General features: G+C 42.3%; 1 protein-coding gene across 1 annotated transcript in view; it reads left to right on the top strand.

The window, feature by feature from the left end:
• ARID5B (AT-rich interaction domain 5B) overlaps positions 1 to 19577 on the top strand; it is a gene marked incomplete at both ends in the record, with an annotated part of 187994 nt that overhangs the window by 125488 nt on the left and 42929 nt on the right. The window contains 3 exon segments of the mRNA XM_079696564.1: positions 10770 to 10864; positions 10866 to 10919; positions 10921 to 10939. Of these exon segments, the coding sequence (XP_079552690.1) occupies positions 10770 to 10864; positions 10866 to 10919; positions 10921 to 10939 (168 nt within the window).

Here is a 19577-nt window from a genome sequence, read left to right as displayed (position 1 = left end):
TTACATAAGCACAAAAACACTAGTTTATAGTATTGAATGAGCAATCGCCTGTGAATTGTGTGCCAGTTGTCACTGCATTCTGCTTTACAGCCTCTCTTTTCTTTGGCCCTCATCTCAGGGAACAAAATCTATTCCTCAGTAGGGTCTTTGAGTAGGCTGCTCTGTACAGGCAGGTAGCACGGCGCCAAGAAATGGAACTCCAAAGATACATGAATCTGGGTTTCGGTCTCCACTCACCGTTACTCACCACCTTTGTGCTCCTGGGCAATTACTTACCCTCTCTAAGCCTCAAGTTTTCTCATTTTTGAGTTGGCAGCAATGTTGCTACACACCTCAAGGGGATATTATAATCATCCCTCGGTACGCTCAGGGGATTGGTTCCAGGACTCCCTCTGATACCAAAATCAGAGGATGCTCAAGTCCCTTATATAAAATTATTATTTGCATATAACCTAAACAATCTCTCATATACTTTGAATCATCTGTAGATTACTTTTAATGCCTAATACAATGTAAATGTTATGTAAATAGTTGCTGGCAGCTGGCAAATTCAAGTGTTGCTTTTTGGAGCTTTCTGAAGTTTTTTTTTTAGATGTTGGGGGTAGGAGTTTATTAAATAACTTATTTATTTTTGCTGTGTTGGGTCTTCGTTTCTCTGCGAGGGCTTTCTCTAGTGTGGCAAGCAGGGGCCGCTCTTCATCGCAGTGCGCGGGCCTCTCACTGTCGCGGCCTCTCTTGTTGCGGAGCACAGGCTCCAGACGCACAGGCTCAGTAGTTGTGGCTCACGGGCCTAGTTGCTCCGCGGCATGTGGGATCTTCCCAGACCAGGGCTTGAACCCGTGTTCCCTGCATTAGCAGGCAGATTCTCAACCACTGCGCCACCAGGGAAGCCCCCTGAAGTTTTTTTTTTTAATATATATTTTTGATCCATGGTTGGCTGAACCTGAGGATCAAAAAGGACACAGATACAGTAGGCTGATTGTACATGAGGATTAAGTGAAGTGCTGCACGTAATGCTCTCAGCACAGCACCTGGCATGAGACATTTGTTAGTGACCTGCAATATCTATCACTGTTCACCTCCATCAAGGGAGATCTACTAGCCTCCATCTGCTCCCCAGAACTGTTTGTGGGTACACAGAGAGGCCTAGGATTTATCTGTCCAGAACATTCCAGAGCCACAGTGTTCTTGTCTCTTGTTTTTATTCTCTCCCTCCGTCCCACCACCCAGAGCTTGCGCTTCCCGTACTGACCACTCTCAGTTCCAGGTGCACCACACCCTAACTTACCTTGGTGGCTTTCCAAAAGTCAGATTTCTTTATTTGACACATTTTTAATCTCTGATAACAGCCTCTTTTTTCTTTCTGTTTAAGTCTATTATCCTCAATTTTTTCTAAATTGATTTCATAGGGAAGACATAATCTTTCATTGGAATTAAACAAAATGAGAATATATGGCCAAGAAATAGTGGGAAGACAGTTGTAGGATCTAAGACCCAGAAGTGATGATGATGATGATGCTTCTATGCTGTTTACTATGTGCCAGGCACTCATCTGAGCCCTGACTCATTTTCTCCATTTTACAGAGGATGAAGCTAATTGCCTGTGTGAACCATGTAGTGGAAAGAGTATGTAATTAGCCTACTTTGCCCTTAGGACTCCATCCTGATAGAAAATTATTTTTCTCCACTTAATATCCAGCAAAAGAAGGAGATCACCTTGCCACAATTTCTACCCTTGTTTAGTTGAAACATTTGACTCAGTTTATAGAAGTCTATGTCTCTGTAGCTTGATCATGACATTGGAATGTCAAAGAAAAAAAAAAGAAGAGGGGAGAACACTATGAAATGAAATCTACGTTTACTGGTAAGAAGCACAGAGCATTTGGCATCAGCAGAAAGCTTAGTCTTTGATGTGGAAAATAGAAGAGTTCTCGCTGTTTCCATCTGGGTCAGAGAAAGAGATGATGGCTCTGATAAGGTTAGTGGGTTCCAATGCTGGATGTAATCATCGAGGAGCCACAAGTTGTCCTGCCCTGAGGATATGCAAGTGTGAAATACACATGTCAGGAAAAATGTGGTCAGTGAGGAACCGCACAATGGGAAAAGCAGAAAATACTTAATAAGACAAGTCCCAGTTATCCTGTGAGCGAGACTTTGTTATAAGATGAGACCACTTATTTATGTGAGTCAGGGGCTGATGATGGATGATAGAAGAGACAGAAGTGTGGATGAGTGATTTTTGGTGAATCTTCTTTTTTTTTAATTTATTTTTTATTGAAGTATAGTTGCATTACAACGTTGTTTTAATTACTGCTGTACAGCAAAGTGACTCAGTTATACATACATATACATTCTATTTCATGTTCTTTTCCATTATGGTCTGTCACAGGGTATTGAATACCTTTCCCTGTTGCTCTACAGTAGGACCTTGTTGTTTATGCATTGTATATATTACCGGTTTTGGTGAATCTTCTTGCCTCCAGACATACAGAAGCTAACAGCCTGCAGTGTCCCTATTCTGGACAGCTGCCTAAGGAGAAAATGTTTTATTTTAGGTATGGCAACGTCCTCAGTTTCAAACAATTTTTTCCCCTGTTTTCGAAAACATTCACACGATTAATACCTCTTGCATGTATTCAACAAAAGTTGCCTAGCAACCACCAAGAAGCATTTTTGGAGTGCAAAGGGTCTAAAAATGAATGAAGAGCAAAAACAGTTGAAGTTGCAGCTGAGATGACCAGGTTTCTGAGAGCAGTTTCAAAGCAGATCCCCCAGGAAACAGGCCAGGCATCCCTTAAGAGTAACAAGATCTGATCTGACATCCTTAGAGACCCACTGAAATGTCCTGTTCCTGTTGGACGCATGCAGAGAGGGAATATGTCGATACAAGAGGAACCTCTAAGTGTAGCTTGATCCACTTCTCTACCTTCAGGCAGGACTGCCTCCTACCTAATCCCACATGGCTGTGTAGGTAACGGGGTTTTGGAAAACACTTAAGAAGAAGGATTATTATAACACCTCCTCTGGTAACCCACTTCGGAATCTTGCAGCCTTTGGACTGAGACCACTAGGTTAAAGAACGTGGGTTAATCCAGGAATTAACCTGTTTTCTTCAGGTTACTGATTTATACTAATGGTTGGCTCTCACAAGTCATACCTTATTCTAAATGAAAAGAACCTAAGGGATCTTCTAGATCAGAGGTCACAAACACGGGTGCCCAGAGGTGTCAGCAGAGAACCTTGAGGGAACAGGGCCGGTGGGGCCCATGAAAAATCAGGAAACAGTAGATACCCATGCTCTGTAAAAAGGAGCAGCTGCTTTTCAGCTCCAGTCTTTTGTTGTGTTGTAGGACTATGAGCCCAGAGTTGTCAGATCTCTCAACTCTTTAAGAAAAGCCAGACATATCAATTTTTATGTGAAAAATCTCATGATTTTTAACTGATGACAATAATAATTTTTAAGAAGGCTTCAAACTAAATAAACTATGCTACCAAGGCAGATTTAGTCCATGAACCAAACTTGTTTAATGAACCTGTAATGTTATAGATGAGGGAACTGAGGCCTGGTGAGTGAGGAGACTTACTCAAATTCAGTGAATATGTGAACTCCTTAAAGTGAGGAACAGTACTGTCTTCTCTGTTTTATTCCCAGCTGGACTAGCACAGGGTCAGGCATATGATGGCAACTCCATAAGTATTTATCGAATCAACAAATATGAGGTGTTAGAGGCAAAACCAGGACTTGGCGAGTAAGAAATCAGGACCTCAAATACCTTCTCTTAAATGACTTTATTTTCCTTCTAAGTCACCTTCACTAGCTTCTATTTAGATAGAACTTGCTCTTTCGTCAGGTTGTGTCTTGTTTAAGGCAGTATTTGATTAATAGGAATGTTCTAGTGAAAATGCCAAAGGAAAAGCCCTGGTTTCTATCTGGGGTTCAGCCTTCCCCTGGATTTGTCTATATTGGGACTCCTACAAACAATAGGTTTTCTTGGTCTACCATATTCAATTCCATTCAGATTTTTAATTTTTTAATTTTTATTTTTTGGCCGCATCATGCAGCATGCGGGATCTTAGTTCCCCGATCAGGGGTGGAACCCACGCCCCCTGCAGTGGAGGCGTGGAGTCTTAACCACTGGACCGCCAGGGAGGTCCCCTTCCATTCAACTCTCTGTCTATTAATTGAGCTCCTACAGTGTGCAGAGGCCTCTGTATGGTGATTTCAAGACGTAGGGGATTCAGATGAGCTGGCGGCTGGGAGGTGGGGGTGGGATTTCAATGATTAATTTAGAGAATGAAGATACTTGGCATATAGTCTCTTCTTTAAAAAATGTTTTGCCCTGGGCTTTCCTGGTGGCACAGTGGTTGAGAGTCTGCCTGCCGATGCAGGGGACACGGGTTTGTGCCCCGGTTCGGGAAGATCCCACATGCCACGGAGCGGCTGGGCCCGTGAGCCATGGCTGCTGAGCCTGCGTGTCCAGAGCCTGCGCTCCGCAACGGGAGAGGCCACAGCAGTGAGAGGCCTGCGTACTGCAAAAAAAAAAAAAAAAAAAAAGTTTCGCCCTATTTAGGCAATACTTTACTGTGTGGCAGCTTCCTTTCTTCACTTTTTGTTTTGAGATTTAACGTTGCCCCAAACATAGAATCAGCTATAACCAAGACGTGTTCTCCTCTTTTAACAACCTCTGGTTATTGGCTCTATATTGGAAGGCTCTGCCCAAGTGGACAACTGTCAGCCTCCCAGGAGGTATACCAGCTGTCAAGCGATCCTCCAGCTTTCATTGCACTTACTCTTTCTTCTTGGGTGCTTACCTCTGTGCTGGGGGTTCAGGTGTTTCCAGTGTGTCAATAACTCACCCACGAGAGAACTACTGGCCTCTTGAAACGCTTGATGTATTACTTCCATGTGCCTGTGCGTATACTAGTAATAATAATGGCGTCCACCGTTTATCAGTGTTTTCTAGATACCAAATAATGTGCTAGTCATGTTGTCTCATTTTATCTCACTCGTAGTCTTTCTCAGTCATAATCTTTCAATCCCTTTTTGATAAATGGGCAAATTCAACCCCAGAGAGATGGACTTGCCCAGGGTCACATGGTTGTTTGGTTTGTGAATTTTATGAAGAACTACCTGCTCTCCAAGGCTCTGCCTTCTTTATGAAACTTGGGCCTCCAGCAGCAATTTTACCAACTTCACAAGGCTTCTGGAGTGAAAGGTGTATCTTTTTTCAGAAGCCAACTCTAAGGGACATTTTAAACAAAGCGGACGGCGATTTTGAACGAGACTTTAATTTCAGAACAGTGTCCTTTGCTGGCAAAGATAATCAGATGTAATGTCATCTTGCAACCTCTCTGCATGTGTGATTTCATAAAACTGGTGTAGCAGTTTATTATTATAAAATTAGTATCGCATAGAACAAACCAGGGATGCAAGCCAGAAGAAATAGACAATGAATAGTTATATAAGGTTTTGGAAGCACATGTAGTAGAACACAAGCTCACTGTATTTTCTTCTCAATTGTCTGCCGTTTGTTAATGTTTCCTTTCAACATGATTGCATCTCAGTTTAATAGCACTTGCCATCTCAGGCTTTATGGTGCCAGGCCCGACATAGTTACATCCCCTCTGTGCTAAAAATATTGCATGTATATATTCAACCGCAACCCGACATGTTTAGCTAATGGGTTACTCAGGAGCTATGCGCTTATATAATTAAGTGATGTATGTAATTTTGTGTTAACACATTTGCAATGTGTGTTTCCCTGGTGATTGCAATGCTTTATTCTGTGTAAAGTGTGACATTTTAATTCCCGCTGAACAATTTCCTACCTTGATTTGCCTTGTTTTTGTGGCAGGGGATTATTTTGCAATCAAGATAAAAGCATTATTTATGAAATTTCTAGGCTATCCCATTACTGGGAACTTTTAACTGCAGATCAATCTCCTATTTTATTGATCTTTGTTGAAAATCTTTATTAGAATTTAAATTTAATCTCTACATTATAGATTTGCCCAGACTTTGGCCTGCAGGAACATTTTTTTAGGTAGCTTTGCAGGGATGGGTTTTCTTAAAAAAGTAATTCTCACCAGACAGTCTGCCATCTTCCCCAGGGAACTTTGTTTCTCTTAGGTGTTGCTGCCTTTTCCCCTGTTTAGGTTCTCCAATAGAGCCAGCATCATCCCATGGGCTTGGAGGGTCTTGGCAAAACAAGTCAGATTTATAGATTCACAGACAAGGCAGGTCTCTGTTAAACATTTAACTGGTTGACAATTGCTGGGTCTCAGAGTTACATAGTGGGAAATAAAATGTGGACGTGTATTTTCCCCCCTTACTAATGGCAATTGTGACCAAGGGAAGGTACTGCAAACAGAAAGGTGAACCACCAAGGACAGCCCAGCCACCTTGCCGTCTTCAGAGGTATTTCTTTTCTCTAGTGGAATCAGCAGTCAGTGCAGTTTAATAAACATTTACTAGACTCTCACTAAGTACCAGACACTGCTTTCAAAACATGATACAGAGGTGTGCAGGCTGCTTCTCTGGATGTAGGTTGAACCTGCCAAATAATTTCATAAAAATTATTGTTATAAGTATTATACAGAGAGCCTGCAAATTTTTATTGTTCACCTACTATGATGATGCTACAGTGACTAAGACAGACATCATCCCTTTAGAGTCTGGTGAGGAGAGAGACTCACAGATGATTTCAATACAGGGTGATAGGTGCTAGGGTAGAAGCCTACTTGATATAGAAGTCACAGTCAAAGAGTTCCCCCCTCCCAGCTGGGGATGTGGGAGAATAAGAAAGTTTTTTAGGGGATGCAATTCCCAGTGCGAGTCTGGGGAACAATTACAAGTTGGGGCAGCAGGGAAAATGGTGAACAAGGAAGGGTATCGTCAGAGACAGCCGGGGAGCTTGGGCGCACAGGTGTGGAGCCACGTGAGGAACTTGGGAGACGTCTAGGGTATTTGTTACTATTGGAAGGTAACGAGGATGCTCCAAAGCAAGGTGGGCAGTGGTCCATTTCTCCCAGAGGTCTTGAATTCCCAAAGCCTTTCCGCACATGAGGAGGCCCCTTTGGTTTTCCGCCCAGCCCAGCAAAAGCAAGAAGGTGGCAGGTGGGCTTCTTTGGTGGCGCAGTGGTTGAGAGTCTGCCTGCCGATGCAGGGGACGCGGGTTCGTGCCCTGGTCCGGGAAGATCCCACATGCCACAGAGCGGCTGGGCCCGTGAGCCGTGGCCGCTGAGCCTGCGCGTCCGGAGCCTGTGCTCTGCAACGGGAGAGGCCGCAGCAGTGAGAGGCCCGCGTACCGCAAAAAAAAAAAAAAAAAAAAGAAGAAAAAAAAGAAGGTGGCAGGCACCGTCGCCAAGTGCCAAGTGTTGCCCCGACGGCTTCGTGAGTATTTTTTCTTAGTCCCTCCCATTTTAGTCTGAGCAAACAGCTGGGAGTGTGGTGCACAGAAGTCCCGCCAGAAGGACCCACGGGCCGTGCGCTCCAAGTGAGCTTTCTGCGTTGTGTGTTTTGGCATTTGAACACAGCGGGAATGTCCTTGTCAGCTCCCATTTGACTTTATTAATTGCAGTTCCTTGGAAAGTGTGTTTTAGTTACGTGGTCTTGGGATGACGGAGCTCGCCCTGCAGAGACCCAAGAGGAGGTATTCGGGGCCCATTGCAAAGCCGTCTGCTGCCAAGGCCCTGCTGCTGATGTCGTGCAGCCAGCAGACAGCAATGTGACTCTGGGCAATCGGCAGACTCTCTGGGCCTCCCTTTCCTGATGTGTAGAATAAGGGCTTGGGCTAGATGGTGTCTGAGGTTCTCCTTACTCTCTGGAATTTCATCATTCTTTAAATTACTCAAGTGAAGAATCCTACCGTCATCACAGCTCCTAGCGGCGATCTTTGGTTCCAAATACAGTAGAAAAGCCACAAACCACTTTTTGCACTTCACGTCTTGTCATGATTCTCTGGCTCCATATTTTAGGAGGCCGTCTACACTGGCACTCACATCTAGATTTTAATTTTTTAAGGTACAAAGGGAATTGCTAAGCCTCCGACTATTCCTAGAATATATGGTGGTATGGATCAAATAATCCACTTCATTAGTGTCGCCAGAGGCTGTCACCTAGCAGCTCCGTGTCCTTTCCAGGGCCCGCCTCCACTTCCCAGAGCCCTGAGGCTGTGGTTAATAATGTCAAAAGAATGTTTTAAAATTGCTCTTCTGTTGATTCCAAAGAGTCAGAGCCCTCACGTGGTTAGAGTCCTGGGCTAGGAGTCAAATTCTAAATTTAATTCCAGTCTCTGTGAACGTCTTCGTTCTTCACTCCCTCACCATTTTTTTGATGTTTCCGTTTTCTCATCTGCATCAGTTTTCTCATCTGCAAAATAGGCATAAGATCCCTTGCGCCACAGAAATATTTGCAAATGGCTTTGTTGTACACAGGGATTGGCATTAAATTGGGGCAGAGTATCATTTTTCATTCCATAATGGGACTTAAACAAAAGCCCTTTTGAGTGTGCACCTTGTGTAAGCTCCCTGTGCTTAAATGCTGATGAATTTCAGAGGTCAGCAAACACCGCCCCCTTTCTTCATTATATTTTTTAAAGCTAAACAAGGCTAACTAGGGAATTCATTTTGGAATAAAAAGACATGAAAGAAAGGGTATTTCAGCTTGCACAATAGTACAAAAAAGAACAAGCATCATCATGTTTGCTAAAGAACTCACAGCTTTTTAATTTTGTAGTAAAATTACTTTAAGAACTTTGCAAATTCAAAGACAAAACCAAACAACTGTTGTTGCAACACTGAACTTCCACGTGTGAGTGGAAAAGCCAAGTTAAGATTAATCTGCCCCCAACCTCATATTAAAAATACGGAGCATTTTTGTTAATGCTGGTTGGAGGAGCGGCTTTTATCTAAAGAGAAGACACATAAAAGAGGGAAATGGTACATTTACTGGTAATAAGATGAAAAATAGTTTATGTTCTCATGTACTTTGCCCCCAGCTTTTTTTTTTCTTAAGCTCCTCAGTCTGTTTTAATACCAGGTTTGTTTGCTTTTTGGGGATGGGCCTGTTAGGCAGGAAATTGTTGAAAGGCCTACAGCAGAATTTTTATTTAAATGCTGTTTTTTAAAATTAAATACCAAATTGGGTAACCAATTATTAGATTTGGAGTTCAGATTTTTATAAAATTTTATTTTTAGGCGATAAGGCTAAGTTCTGTACTTAAACTTCTATAAATTCCGCGTTTCCATATGTTGCCTATTGTCCGAAACAAATAAACTGTTCCTTATTTAAAAAGAAAAAAAAGTGGTTTTCTTCCATATTAGGGAATTATTCAGACTTCTTTTCCTTGGTTCTTATAATTCCAAACCAGTTGGAACATCAGTCTATTTTTGGTTACGAAGAAACTTTGAAAATGTAGGCATGATATTTTTTAAGGTTCTAAATCTCCTAAAAATCAGTTTGCCACATATATAACAGTTATGGTTGTAAATACAGGGAAGTCATTGTATTCCAGAAAGAGTTCTAATTTCCATATTACTAGCCCTCCCCCTCCCCCATCCCTCTCCACATAGGAGGGCTGCTCAATGTAAATTCTAAAACATATAAAACAACATAAGGTTGTGATTTGTGACTGTTTCTGTCCAGGCTGAATGTTCTTACCTGTATTTGATTAAACTCTCTTGTTAGTTTCTGGGTTTTTAATGGTCTTCCCACCACATCACATAGATTGACCACAAGAGGGCAACCGAGAGTTTCCTTTCAGCTAACAAAGCCAGAAATGGTTTTAATATCAGCTAAGTGTTTTAACTTGCTAAGGATTTATTTCCCCGCCTTCCAGTTGCCACACATGCAGCCTCCGAGTTTCCACTAACAGCGAATAATAATCCAAATAAAGTTCTTCTGAGGGAAAATATAGACAGACTGGTGCAGACAAGAGCTTTTGCCCAAATAAGGATCCCTTTTGTGGAGACCCCACGTGTTAGATAACCATCAACTGACAGTTGGTCATGAGTTAATAATGTTGGATGCTGAAATATGCATGCCATGTGCTATAAAAGAGTTTGGAGGACAAAGACAAATACTGCTATAGTTAGATATCAGAAGCATGCCAGAGGTGTGCAGGCTGCTTCTCTGGATGTAGGTTGAACCTGCCAAATAATTTCATAAAAATTATTCTTATAAGTATTATACAGTAGAATGAATAATAGTCATTGGACATTTCTGTTGATGTTGCGGGGATTTTGGTCTTAATCTCGCTGCATGTTACTGCCTTAAATGCTATAGCAACTCTTGCCTCCTAAGAAGAGAAAATATTTCCTAAGCTTATTTCTACTGCCACCATTGCTGTTCTTTTATTTTTATAATGAGAACCCTGAAAAGGGGGTAAGGGGCAGGGGGTTCCATAAAAGAATCCAGGCAGGTGTGTAGCCCTTTGATTGGCATGTTATATTCGGAGAACCCTTAATGTTTAGGTATGTTTCTATGTTGCTGCTGCCACAGGAATCAAAAGGTGAGGAGGTGGAGGGGGACAGGCTTTGATTCAGCAACTGTGACAAATTATTTGGGAAGTTGAGACAGTGGGCCAACTGAGCGATGAGCAGCCATCTTCTCGGAGTGATGCCCCCTGGTCTTTTTGGTGCCAAGATTGGGAAAAGGATGTATCTCCTCTCCTGCCCCCTAGAGTTCAAACCTTTTTGTTCTGTCAACTTTTCTGGGCTTACTAGAGCTCTTGTCTTCAATGAACAGTCTCCCTTTATGTCATATTAAACCGTGGGACTTCAAGCACCTTGGCAAAGCTGTGAAGGCTGTGCCCTTGCCTTTGGGCCTGGCTGTATCAAACCTCTCTGCTTACTTGCAGATGAAAACTCCAAAAAGAAAAACACATGCAGACCATGAACTTATTCAGCAATTTGTGGTGTAGAAGCTTCTACTTTTCCAGTGAGCCAAAATCACTCAGAATCGATTTTCTCTTATTCAGTTCGCAAATGACTTACCTTATGCCTAGCCCATGCTGGTAGCAGGAGAGAATAACAAGTAAAATAAAAAATTAGACAGCTGTTTTTCTCACTTTCTTCCCTACCCCCCACCCAACTACTCAAGTCTGTTGTCAAGGCTTAAAATTTGCTTTGACATCTTAGTTAAGGAAGTTAATGAAATAACATCTTCATTGGGGCCATGTGGTTACTTTGAATCAATGATTACCAGATTTGAATTTCACAAAGGAGACACCTCAGCTTTGGCAGAATTTTCAGATACTAACATCTATGCATGACTACCCTGCAAAACAGTGAATAAAACTCTAAATTGTACTGAAAGTTTGACTCATGATTTTTGCTGACTATTTTAGCTTCAGATGTTAGCCTTGGTCTGTCTGCACTTTAACACACATTTCTAAGGACCTATATCTATAATCGTAGCATTGAACTGTTGACTAAACCAGCATCACCCAAGAGAGAGATGCTGCAAGCCATGTGTAACTTAAAATTTTCCAATAACCACATTTTAAAAGGTAAAAAGAAACAGGTAGGATTAATTTTAATAACATTAATTTAATGCAGTATGTCCAAAATATTTCAGTATGTAATCAATATAACATGTTATTAATGAGCTATTTGATATTTTTTGTATTGTCTTAGAAATCCAGTGTGTGTTTTACACTTACGGCTCATCTCAATTTAGACTAGACATTCTTTTTTTAATATTTATTTATTTGGCTGCATCCGGTCTTAGTTGCAGCACGTGGGATCTTTGTTGTGGAGCCCCGGGGGCTCTCTAGTTGTGTCGTGCGGGCTCAGTAGTTGCGGTGTGCACTGGCATGGCATATGGGATCTTAGTTCCCTGGCCAGAGATCAAACACGCGTCCCCTTCATTGAAAGGCGGATTCTCAACCACTGGACTGCCAGGGAAGTCCCTGGACTAGACATCTTTTAAGTGCTCGAGAGCCCCATGTGGCTAGTGGTTGCCATATTGGACAGAGCAACTCTAAACAGTCCTATAAATGTTTTGGCTTTCACTGAAATAAGTGGGAATAAATTCTAACATCTTCTGTGTGTTCTCTATCTTCATCATAAGATTCCTGTCAGTATCTGTCCACTGTTTCCCCACAGTGTGACACACTCCCGGGAGCTGAGCTCCCTAGCTTGCCCTGCTGGGGCTATAACGAGCTGGCCTTACTTAATATACCACCAGCCCCTTTCTCTTCTCCTTTTGGACCCTCACTCTACCCTGCTGCAACACACACTCTTCTCTGCCACCTGTGAGTTCCTTGGTACCACAGTAGAGATTTTAAAGTCGTTTCCCAGTATTGTGGCTCGCAGCTCATAGAGGAGGAACGGATGAGAGGGATTTACCTGAGCAAAGAAGAATGTCTCAAAGTCTCAGACAAACAGGAACAGTCATCTTTTTACTTCTAAGTAAGAGACTATGCTACTTCTTCCTCCTCCTCCTCCCCCTCCTCCCCCTCCTCCCCCTCCTCCCCCTCTTCCCCCTCCTCCTCCTCCCCTCCTTTTTTTTTTTTTTTGGCTGTACCTCGTGGCTTGGGGGATCTTAGTTCCCTGACCAGGGATTGAACCTGTGCCCTCAGCAGTGAAAGCACTGCATCCTAACCAGTGGTCCTCCAGGGAATTCCCCAGGATTATCCTACTTCTTAAATTATTCTTTCTGAAAGGTAGAAAAACATGAAGAGAGTGAAAAATCCCCTTTAAGTACAAACTCCTTTTGGGATCTTTTTAAAAAGAAATCAGGAACCTATTACTTGATGATCTTTTACTTTTTACTTTTCCGTATGTGTTTGAAAAAGTGAAAAGTCTCGTAATATATTAGTCCAAGTCTGTAGTAAGTTAAATATCTCCATGTTAATCCACATTTACACACACACACACAAAAGTCTCTTTTACTTACTTCCAACGTTTTCTTTAGAGATGCAGCAAATCAATTATCCTCAATGTTGAAAATGGAATATCTCATTTCCAAACCTGGAGAAATGGCTGAACAAGAATGTTCTGTTTATACACGAGTTTAAGAACTGCTCTGATATTTACTGATCTTTGCAAGGTTATTCAATACAAAAATGTGGCTTGCACTTCTGTGCTGTCACGTATAATAGTGACACTATAGAACATATCAGTCATGGACTAGAATAAACAGGTTTATTGATTATAACAAAAAAAGAGAGAGACAAAAATTAATTCTCTATGTTTAAGAGTTCCTATCTTTTTTTTTTTTTTTTGGCTGTGTTGAGTCTTTGTTGCTGCACGGGGGCTTCCTCTAGTTGCGGCAAGCAGGGGCTACTCTTTGTTGTGGAGCACGGGCTCTAGGCAAGCGGGCTCAGTAGTTGTGGCGCACGGGCTTAGTTGCTCCACGGCATGAGGGATCTTCCCGGACCAGGGCTCGAACCCGTGTCCGTCCCCTGCATTGGCAGGCGGACACTGTGCCACCAGGGGAGCCCAAGAGGTCCTATCTTTATAAACTTCATAAATTACAGAAATCAAAACGTCCTTAAAAAATCACTTCCAGAGTGGATCCTTAAATAGCCTAAGAAAAAAAAAAGGCAAGTATCTTAAGTTAATGTTCTATTGGTACTGTAGATAATCATACTAAGAAAAATGAAATCTGTGTATACTGAATAGTTTTCAAAAAATGGAAACATGAGTTATTTCAAAATCTTAAGAAAGAGTACATAGTGAGCATTGAGATGACACACTTGTTCTGATTGTAGGAGTTTTGAGGCAGGTTTTTTTTTTTTTTTCCCTCAACATCCAGCAGGATCTTCATTAATTGAGGCTCCTGGGGCTTGGAAATGGCTGGTGGGTACCTGGCATCTGGGGAGAAGAACAGCAGGAGAAATGAGTTGCCAGGTAGATGTGAAAGTGAAGTTTGAGCCACGATAGCATTTTAGAGTCCATTTTTTGGTTTGGCTGGCTTTGTGACTTCTCGACAAGACTTTGCGACTTCTCGACAAGACTTTGCATCTGGGGAGGAAATTGACCCTTTGTGCGCAGCCTGAGCACCTACATGGTGCTGCCCCCTGTACCTTAAGATCCAAGCTAAGCCCTCAGGTATCCATGCTGCCCTGATGTCTCTTTACAAAATATTTGGAATTCTAAGGCCAAAGTCTTTCCACAGGTTCCTGAGGCCATGGCCTATAGACTTCATTACCCCAAAGACGAATAAGCATTTGCAGAGCAGCTGTGAGCCACCAAGGTCCTGAAGGGAATCTTTCATCTGAGATGGTTGAAAGGATACTGTGATGATGGTTGGAGGATACTGTGAGTAGCCAGAACAGACCAAAAATTGAAAGGCCTGGCATTGACTTCAGTCTCCTTCCCTTTTTCCAGAATTCTCTCCTTAAAGAGTCAATCCTCTGAAAACCCAGAATCTCTCCTCACTCTAGACCTCAGTTTAGCTCCCCGATTTCCCTCTTACTCTGCAAGTGGTAGTGAAAAGCAACTATAATCCCTTTCTTCTTTGCCAGCGCCCTTTTAGACAAGCCTATCATGGACTTCTAGAACATTTCTGAATTCCTTTGGAATTCCCTACATCATTTTGAAATGATATAAGACAACACTTGGCCATTTAAATTTGTCTCCCTCCTCAAGACACAGAGGGGAAATAAAGATAGAGATCTGCCCATCACTGCTGGTAAAAACTGACCAAAAAAGAGGTTTGATTGTGTATTAATGGCAAGAATGCATGGAGTCACATGCTTTCAAACCAATTAGCAATACAGATGAGCTAGCAAGTCAAGTTCCATTTATAGGCTGGGGAAAGGGGAGAAGTAAAATAATCTGTGTTGTTAAGTGTTTCTGAGAAATGAAGACCTCCAGGGCAGAGAGAAGGCGGATCAGGAAATAGCTATGCAAATCACATGCCTATGAAATTACTAAGACTTTGATCAGAGGCATTAACAACTGCTCCAGCATTGCAAGTATGAACCAAGGAGTGAGTAAGACAGGACATATTTGGAAGGCATTACAAAAGTGTTTACTTACATGGTTTGTTGAGCAGTCAATGAAGTCCACGGCTGTTTTGGACTTAAGTTGCCCGACCAGTCCAGGTATGACAAATGCAGTGATACATTCCACTCTCATTAGTGACTCTTGGGGATCTCAGTGACAAAGAGCCGAAGTGGCTTGACCTCATCTAAAGCCTGCTTCATTTTTTTTCCCCCACACTCTTTCTAATAACACTACCGCTCACCCTTCCACAGGTGGTAGGAGAGGACCTGGATCCAGTGAGAGCATAGTTCATTGGAAATGCTAAATTGTAGTTAATAGGCACGGTGGTTGAAGCAACATCAAGGTATGGCTTGGGCTAAAGCAACCTTGGAAACTCAAAGCAGCCATGACATCCAGAGTAGTGAGTGTGACCACTCCCCTGGGGCACACCCCTTGGTCCCTGTTCAGGGCTGCGTCGTCTTGGTGGCATTTGAGAGTGAGGGCATTTGAGGCTGGCTCTGGTCTCAGCTTGCAAGTCTGGACTCATCTTTTTAATGCCTTTATTTGAGGAAAAAAATTACTCTTAAAAAGGAAGCTGTCAGAACAATGACAGAAAATGATAACACTCTTGCAGCTTTTTTTAAACTGTACCTATTGCTTTAAAGTCATCGTTTAAGTTAGCAAGCCCCTCAGGATGGAATTGTGCTTGTTAATGGCCCGGTGCGTTCATCTCTCAGACAGCACAGTTGCTTCTCAAACATTTCTGCTGGGTGTGGGAAATTATTTATAGGCGAACAGAATAAAAGTAATCTTGCATGTTCTTAAATCTATATATAATTGATTTTTTGTGAATTCATGGAAAGATTCAACCAATTATCAGACGCTGAGTACCAGCGGCTGCAGTTTTCTGGCCTTGCTCTGTGAGGTGTGGAGCGGGGAGTATATGGAATGTAACCGTGGATTTGAAATAAAATTTCAGGGAATCATTTATGAATTTAAAAGTAAAAATGTTGGCTTTAAGTTAAACCCAGCATGAGAGCTGAGAGCTTCTGTTTTTCTTTTCTTTTTCTCCAAGTATTTGAAAACTGAAATTCTGTAAGAGATTATCTGTGAAATGCCTTTCTTTTATTACACCCATAAATTTCAGGAGTGGCTTTGATCAAGCCTTCTGCCATTCTCGGTTTCTAAATCTTTTACTCATACGTTAATAACTTTAAAAACACTCATCCTATTTTTGTTGTAGTGCAAGAGGAAGTTTCTAAAGAGTCAAAAGGGAAACATTGAAAATAGAACACAATAAATGATAACTAAATTAGGATAGGTTTTTTCCCCCCCCCCAGCAGGAGCAATGCTCCATGCTGAAACTTGCCAGAGTATTTTAAGATTATTGTCTGTAAAGACAATGTACCAAAGAATTGAGATGCTCAGAGGAAAGGCATTAAAGAAATGTAAAGTATTATCAGTAATGCACACTATGCATAGAACAATGTTTGCCAGTCCATAATACTTCAATTGGTGTCGTTTAGTTTTCTGACTTGTGTTTAGTGTTTAACACACACACACACATACACATACACATACACACACACACAACTTGCAAATCAAATGAGTTAACGCTCTGCCAGCTTCCTCTAGACATTGACCCTGGGGGTCAAACTCTTAGGAAAATGATGCCTGGTTTTCCATTCCCCTAATTCCAGCCCCTACCAACAAGCAAGTCCTATCTCTGAGTGGAAGCTCACAAAGAATTTCTCGAGAGAACATGTTGCTGTGCTGGCAACAAAATCCTCTCTGCAAAATGAGAAGAAAGAGTTGTTAACTGATGAGTCAATCCAGCTTTTATAGCAGTTTATCTTCATGGCATTTCCAAGAGCATAAATGTTATAAAAAAAAAAAAAAGAGAGAGACGGTCATGACAGGAAGAACACAGTAGGAAAAAAAACAGGAACATTTAAGCCAAAAGCAATTTACTTTGCCAGTAACTGGTTACATTTCCTTTGTTTTTATTATTATTGCAAGATGAAAGTTTCCCACACCTGTGCTGCCCTGACACATAACTTGTCAGAACCCACAGTGAAGTAAATACGTACATGTACGCCTGCAACTCTGAGCTTCTAGACTCTTTAAGAAAAACAAAACAAAACACAAAGAGCATGTTTTGCTATACTGTTTAAAAAAAAAGACTGTGATTCAGTAATAGTTGAAGGAGTTTTTAAGAAAAGGAAAAAACAAAATAAAACACATGGGTCAGATGTCAAAGTAGCCTGGGGCACTGGTGAGTGCCGATTCTCCTGGGATTAACACCTATAGAAATAGCGGTGACGTCACAATGGTGAATACTTGTTAATTTCATGGCGCTGAGTAAGAGGAACAGATGGGCAGTCAGAGAGGGAAGATTTGTTTTAAAAAACCACAGAGATCTTTCACCGATTAGGCAGAAGAGTCAGTCAGTGGCTCACTGCAAGGGGGTAATGTACTTGGTTGGTGCTCTGAGTTTTATTGGAACTCTGTGACCTAACTGATGGGGACCCTGCTCGCCCTCAGGGCTGTAGGATACTGTCTGATGCCTGAGATGGGCTGCAGCGCCCTTGTGTTGTGTGGTATTTGAGAGTTTTTTCATTTGGGGAAAGCTCCCCAGAGACTGCCAGCCCAAGTTAATAATATAGATACCTCATTATGAGACACAGTGTGTATGTCCTCTGTTAGAAGTTCCTTAAAGCAGGGGCTCTGGATAATGTCCAGTTGCCTGGGTTGGAAGCCTTCTGCTACCAGTAACCAGTGGTATGACCTAAGACAAAAGTAATTTCACTTTATCTCAGTTACCTGGTCTGTAAAATGGGGATACTACTTGTGCCTTCCTGTTGGCTTGTTTTGAGTTTTAAATGAGTTACTGTATGCAGAGTGTGCTGACTGGCAAGAAAAAGTGCTCCGTAAGCATCAGCTATTATTATTATGTGTGAATAATATTGAAAACATTCGTGCAAAGAGCTTTGACTGAACTCTCTGAGTCAGGCCAGCGTTGGCCAGTGGATTTACACACATATCAAAGTAACTGTGCATTTACTGCTTCACACTAAAATACACTACATGTATTTTTTGGAAGTAGAACTCACCAGAACCAGGTATGCTATCAGTAAATGTATTGCTGGCTTCCAAGAATGGCTTTGTTGGCAGAGACTGCTCTCATCTAAAGCACGGGAGCTGGTGTGCTTCTGGAGTTTTAGGATTTGGGTTCTCTCAGGGCCGCCCCTTAGCTGGCAAGGAGAGGGCAGGTTTAGGTTGGTCCAGGGCAGCTAGGAGGAGGTGGGGAAGAGTTAAAGGCCAGAGCCACGCCCCCCTGGCCCCCATGACCCCACCACACCACAAAGCATTTGTTTTCATTCACCCGCCTAGCAAATAAATGATTTGTCTTCTTGACTCTGTAGGAAAAAAATATCATCTGGGGACAAGAATATTTGCTCTCCCCAAAAGCCAGCCTTTCGGTCCCAAAGATTCACCTGGGGTCTCGTGGATCCAAAAAATCTCCAATTGTATTACGGGGGCTCCCACCCCATACGGAGTCCTGCACGCTCCATTCCCCCAGGACTTTGAACGTCTGCTCTTCGGGGCATTTGTTCATTGCATGTGGGACAATCACGGTCCCACTGAGATGCCAGATACAATTACCCTAAGCAGGAACCAAAGGCTGTAGGTTTCCCGTCTCATTTCCCACAGCAAACTCAAGTCACTGGTGTGTGCTCCCAGAGCTCACAGGTAAGCAGGAAAGGTGAGTGCCGTTTTTCAGGTGCCCAGTGTGACGGGCATACATGTGGTCAGGTCGGCGGGCCCAGCTCTTGACACCAAGGAGGCCTGTGTGGGCACCTGTATTTCCACTAGTCACTTGATTATTCAACAGTATATAGGCAGTGCTGCCCCTGGATGGACGCTGGGGCAGAGAAAAATGAATCTAACATGGTCCTGCCCTTAAGGACTCTCCAACTTAGTATAATAATAAGCTGTGAGACACAGCTAAAGTACAAATAATACAGTGATACTTTCCATCAGAGAAGGTCAGAAAAGAAGTTCAGAGGGGAGACTAAAAGAGGTATTTGAGTTTGAGGCTTTAGTGACTGGTGAGATTTACCTAACCATACCTGAAACATCAGTGTACTTGCCTTTCTTAGGGACAAAAGCCTTTTTCTCTTGATCAGATTCCACTTAAAGTTTGTGTGACCAGACTGTTAGGTGTTAGTCTGTTCTAAATTTGCAATTCTCAGAATTTGCTGGGGAAGGGCATGTGCCTCTCTGGGTTCTGAAAGCAGCTCAAAGAATGGAGAAAATAGACCCGATTTGGGGATGACTTATTGTCAGTTCCCGGAACCTTTGCCTTTATTCAAAACAGCCTGTTCAGTGCAAGTTCTCTCTATCTAAAAGGCCTTTGGGATTTGAAAGCTTTTCTGGAAATAAATGCCTTTTAGGTTTAAATGCTTTTTGCCAACATGTTAGGAAGGAAAGATCACAGTAACAAGTCTTAGAACAGAGGCAATATTGTTTTCTTCCTTTTAATGAAATGCCTCAGACCTACCCCCAAGTTCTGTGGGTTTCTGTCAGCTTTCTGCTCTGCTATTATTTTGATAAGGGACTTGAAAGTACATCCTTCC

This window comes from Hyperoodon ampullatus, assembly GCF_949752795.1.
Source record: "Hyperoodon ampullatus genome assembly, chromosome: 1".
NCBI lineage: Eukaryota > Metazoa > Chordata > Mammalia > Artiodactyla > Ziphiidae > Hyperoodon > Hyperoodon ampullatus.
Note: the sequence above shows the minus strand (reverse complement) of the source record. Positions and strands in the feature narration are given on the sequence as shown.